Source organism: Amblyomma maculatum, chromosome 1 (genome assembly GCF_055883805.1).
Source record: "Amblyomma maculatum isolate TAMU_Amacu chromosome 1, ASM5588380v1, whole genome shotgun sequence".
Classification (NCBI taxonomy): Eukaryota; Metazoa; Arthropoda; class Arachnida; order Ixodida; family Ixodidae; genus Amblyomma; species Amblyomma maculatum.
The window spans coordinates 211,265,437-211,270,702 of NC_139344.1; the positions used below are offsets into that span (position 1 = coordinate 211,265,437).

Sequence of the window (5,266 nt, forward strand, 5' to 3'; positions counted from 1 at the left end):
AGCTAGCAGAATGATTCTATCCTGCACCGTCATCTTTTCTGCAGACTGAACGACCAACACGCCAGGAAAAAAAAATATATATACCTTGGTCGGGTTAAGCAAGAAATAACTTGATAAAAGCCTTCAAATTGCGCTAGACTGTGCACCTGTATTTTTTAGCACGTGGCCTGCACATTATTTTCCTCTTTTCCTCCACCGTCGACCCGTGGCGGTGAGAAATAATAGGGCAGTTCTGCAGATAAAAGTAGACGCAGCCGGAAGTGGCGCAAACTTCACTAAATCATACGTTGTGAAGTTGACGGCGCGCGCTGCAAACACCTGGCTTTGTACACGCCTGTCTCGGCAGTATATTTTACGCTCTCTCGCAGCGTGCGCACTTAACGTTGGCGCCCGCATCACTACTGCTTTTTTTACGGCTTCACAGTCGCAGCGCTTTTTCTTCCACCGAATCCTCTTATTCGACGATGAGCACGGCACCTGGTGAACTTGCAGGTTATTTGCATTGTAGTAGGTTTGGTTTGGTTTGGTTTGGTTTGTGGGGTTTAACGCCCCAAAACTACTAAGGCTATGAGAGACGCCGTAGTGGAGGGCTCCGGTAATTTCGACCACCTGGGATTCTTGCACTGTCATCGCACAGCACACGGATGCATTGCTTTTCGCCTCCATCGAAAAGTGGCCGCCGCGACCGGGGTTCGATCCCGCATCCTTGGGCACAGTAGTCGAGCGCCCTAATAACTGCACCACTACGGCAGGTAGCATTGTAGTAGGGTCGACGTCCCTACGGCCTACACTTTCACCATTCATATATGTGACCATCCAGTTCACGTATAGCACTCATTTCACTAGCCAAACGCTAGCTAAAATATAAGACCCATTAAACTCTTCGAGCAGACAGCGAGATCCAACTGAAAGCTTTCGTGCAGTTTGAATATGAACGCGAAATGCCTCTCTCATTTGAAGCATGAGCCTGTATATATCCCATGTAAAAAAAAAAAAAAAAAAAAAAAAAAAAAAAAAAAAAAAAAAAAAAAAAAAGAGTCTGGCGCTTGTACAAAACTTCTGTTCGCTTGTTTATAGGATCAGGTAACCTGAAGAGACATGCAGAGCGTGCTTGTCCCCAAACCCAGCTTGCCTAAGCGAAAACAAGTGCCACCAAAATGCGCCTAATCACTTGCGTTTGGAGAGCAGGTCCATGGCATGGAGAGTTGGCGCTTGTCATATATGCGTTGCCCTGCAACTCACAGTTTCTGTTCGCTCGGTAAGTACCTATACTGCGAAATGCACACCACACACAATGATTAGCTATGCATGCACGCGAGCTCGTGATAGTAACATTGTCAAACACTCACAAACATTAAATGCTTGTTCTCGTTAACAACACAGTCACTAAGATGGCATCAGGTAAAGTTTTGAAGAGCAGCCCGCGCTGGCTCGGCATGTGATGTTTGTGTACATGAGACGACAGGTATGATTCAATTAGGAACATATTTACACCTTCACACAGGCTCCAGAAGCAAGCCGTGGCGTCGAGATCTTGTCCGTCACCGCAGAGTATACTCCCCAAACAAGCTGCTGCTCAGTTGGTGAAAACAAGCTGAGATGCTACGAGCATTTTCGTCGGAAATACATTCGATCACCCTTTTGGCAGCCATAGACGTCAGTGAAATGCTGGCTGTAGGTCAGGGGGAAATTGCACATGTGAACGTTCATGGCGTTCCGAGGCTCATCTCTGGAACACCATCGGAAGCAATAACTGAGGTAGAATATTTGTGAAGGCGCCAGAAAATCTATGGTGCGCAGGCGCTTCTTGTTGCTGTTGGGCTTGAGAACATAGGCTCGGAAAGCCTGGCGAACACCTTCGACGGACGCGAGCAGAGCGCGGTACTGCTCCACTGTTGATAGACCAGGTGCGCCCTCTGACCACTGCACGAAGTCCTTGAGGTAGCAAAGCGATCTCTTGTTGTATTTAAGTCGTGTATTATTAGACCACCAGTCTAAGGGACCACCAAAGCTGTCGAAGTCTTTACCAGTTACATCGAATGCATGAAACATCTTTTCCGCAATGGCAGTACCTAGACCCCCGTACTTCCACGACGTTGGGAAGTACTTAAGGTACAACGGTTCTGTTGCCGCTGCGACCGGCACAACCAATTTGTTCAAGTCATTGTGGAATCTTAAGGAGTCGAGACTTAGGAGAGGATAATTCCATTTTTCCAAATCGGTTTTGTAGGCAGGCATTTGAATATAGCTCTTCATGTAATTCATTCTTGCCTCCCTCAGTAGTATTGTTGTTGTCATGAAATCGTTTGTCAAGTCCGGGATGTACGAGTAAAATATGTTTAGGTTTTCGGCGGCATCGACGAAGCTAGGATAGCCATCTAGCAAAACCATCTGTGCCGCCTTGTCCAGGGCCCGCGTTTTTGTTGCCATGTCCATCCAATCGTTGACGCGGATGTAATGCATGTAGCTCCTCCAGACTGCACTGGCCGTGGCAGTGATGGCAGACCGCGTGGACGGCTCGGCGAGTGGCAGTAAAGAGCGGGCGGTGAGGGTGAAATGAAGGTTGTCTCTCACGGCGTAAAAACAGTGCTTTTCACTGAATGACTCTGTTGTACCCGCCAGTGCAGTGCCCAGCTGGTAGGAAGCCTCGAGTGCGAACTCTTTGAACACATTCCACCCGACGAACCAGGAGAGCAGCATTTGATCCTCCAACTCAAAAACAAGTTCAGATATGGCTTCGAGGTGGGCGACGTCGTCGACGCGGACAACTGTGTTGTCAGTGACCGTTTTTGCCTCAGGCAGTTCCTTGTTGAGGGCGTTCACCCACTCGGAGGCTGGCTGGTTCGGCATGTATGTTCCAATGCTTCTCAATGCGATGGTGTCGGTGAAGCGACGCATTGCGCTCACTGAGAGCATTCTTTGTTGTATTTTGTCCTCAAACTTGGCCAACACTGCGAGCATCGCGTCAAAATTCTCGTCCCCGTAGAGCACGGTGAGCACTTCTTTCTTCCGCTCCTTGCTCGTGTAATTATGTGACTGCGCGTACAGCATGTGACTGGGCACCGATATTCGCAGGGCGTACGTCTCACTGTAGTCTACGTAGGTGTCCACCATGAAGAGGAGGTGCACGTCCACGGAGAGCGACAGTTTCACCAACACATCGAGCGCTTTCAGCTGGCTCTTGGTGCCTCCGGCTGGCCACGTGATGCCCAGGTATTCGATGAAACTCACGAGAGCTTCGCTGTTCATCTCTTCGCCATTGATCATGCTCATGCACGACTGGAACACGGCGGCAGCCTTTTGCACTGCTGTCTGGTTTTTGTCTGGAATAACTTGGACGTGTTTCAAGTTCCTCACTATCTCCACCGCCAACTTGCTGGCCGCGAATTCTGTTTGGTCGGAGAATCCGGGATGACTGTGCTGCCACCGTCCGCACGTGAATTGGTAGAAGTCTTCGCATGGCGGCCGTCTCCTGTTCATGGAAGTGCGAATGTCCCGCGTAAATCGTTCACACGCCGGCGTGACGCAGTGCTTGGTGCGGATGCCGAATATCCATCGAACGATCGGATAGTTTGCGGTAATGCACACGGCTAAGACTACCGTAGTGAAGATGCAGTAGTTGAGTGCTCTGCTGTAGAAGGCATGCTCCCTGGCCATGGCGTCTCGAGATCTACGAAAAATAATAGTCAGGCAAACTAATTAACATTGCTGCATCTCTAACTGCCCACGTGTGCGCTCTTCAAACGAGAAATAGATAACTGCATGTACACTACTTGTTCATTGCTAATAAAATTCCCTCTTCAGCACACTGAAGATCCGACAGGCTGCTTTTGTGAGACAATACTCAAACGCTTCATTTCAGCGTGCCGGCATTCTCCAAATAAAATTGAAAAAGGGCGAAGAAAAGCTCAGAAATGGGATTCGTTAGCGGGATTCTTAACGGCTGGGGTGAAGTAGCATATCTCTGGAACTGTCCACCGTTTCGAATTGGAGTCAGGCTCTAAACAACCATGTGCCAGATGCTTAGATAAAGCTATACATAGAGCTGACGCCTCAGCCGGCTCATGTGCGCAGGAAATGCATGTTCTCACACAGCTTACTCACCAAGTCAGCTCAGAAGCGACATCCACGAGAAACGTCCGAGGGGACTGCGATGTTTCAGCATGCAACATAACTTGATTTAGCACATTTCCGCGTCCAAACAGAACGAAAGGGGCTAAGAGACACGCCTTTTAACCAAGCACGCGTTCTTCTTCTTTGCACCTTTAAGAAACTTGCGTATACAACAGTTCATTCTATAAAGCCTTGCGCTTGGCTCAAAAATCACCAACGAGGAAAAAGTTAATCTCAGCTAAAAATTGAAACTCATTCCAACTCAAAAATGCTCAAAGCGATAATAACACAGCGCCACCATCAATAGCTATACAAAGAAATGATGGGACCTTTCTCTTCTTTTTCTTGTTCCGAAAAAGCAGTAATGTTCCTGCTGCTACTATATACTACAAAATAGAAATCAGAGACGCAGTTCCTCGCTAGTATTCTTATATTCCTTACTTTTTAAATATGGTTATGAGAGTTTTATACTTTTTGGGAAAAATACTGTTGTCTTTTTTTGTCTGACAATCGCGAACAAGAACTGGGGAATCAGGACAAATTGTTCACTGTAGTAGCGTTCTTACTTTTTTTTCCCCCTTTGTTTAAAGACGTACCGGTTCAGTTTGGTTATGAGTTATGCTAAAAGAAATACGATTTGGCAGGATTATGTGAGGGAATCTGTAGCAGTGCTGCTATTGGTGATCGCGTAGCTGACCAAGAGGAAGTGATGAGCATGAGCTCAGACGCTCGCGCAAGAGGGAACAACCCAGCGCTCGACCAGAACAGCATTATCGGTCCTCTCCACCGGCTGACCAGCCGCGACTACCGGCCCCCCTCATTAAACGGAGCCAGCCCGCAATCAACGGGCCGCCTTTCCTCATCAACCGGCCTGAACATTCATCATCATCATCAGCTTGATTATACCCACTGCAGGGCGAAGGCCTCTCCTATATTTCTCCACTTAACCCGGTTCTGTGCTAGCTGCATCCACTTGACCCCTGCGAACTTCTTAATCTCATCCGCCCACCTAACTTTCTGCAGCCCCCTGCTACGCTTTCCTTCCCTTGGAATCCAGTTTGTTACCCTCAGCGACCATCGGTTATCCTCTCTTCGCACTGCATGTCCTGCCCATGCCCATTTCTTCTTCTTAATTTCCAGTAGAATGTCGGCA

The 5,266-nt window shown here is 48.2% G+C and overlaps 1 protein-coding gene across 1 annotated transcript; it reads right to left on the minus strand.

Moving 5' to 3' along the window:
• Positions 1 to 1,602: 1,602 nt before the first annotated feature.
• LOC146205512 (neprilysin-1-like) lies at positions 1,603 to 3,657 on the minus strand. Its single transcript, XM_084607284.1, has one exon. It carries the CDS (start codon positions 3,655 to 3,657, stop codon positions 1,603 to 1,605), a length of 2,055 nt encoding a protein of 684 aa, XP_084463410.1.
• Positions 3,658 to 5,266: the final 1,609 nt, after the last annotated feature.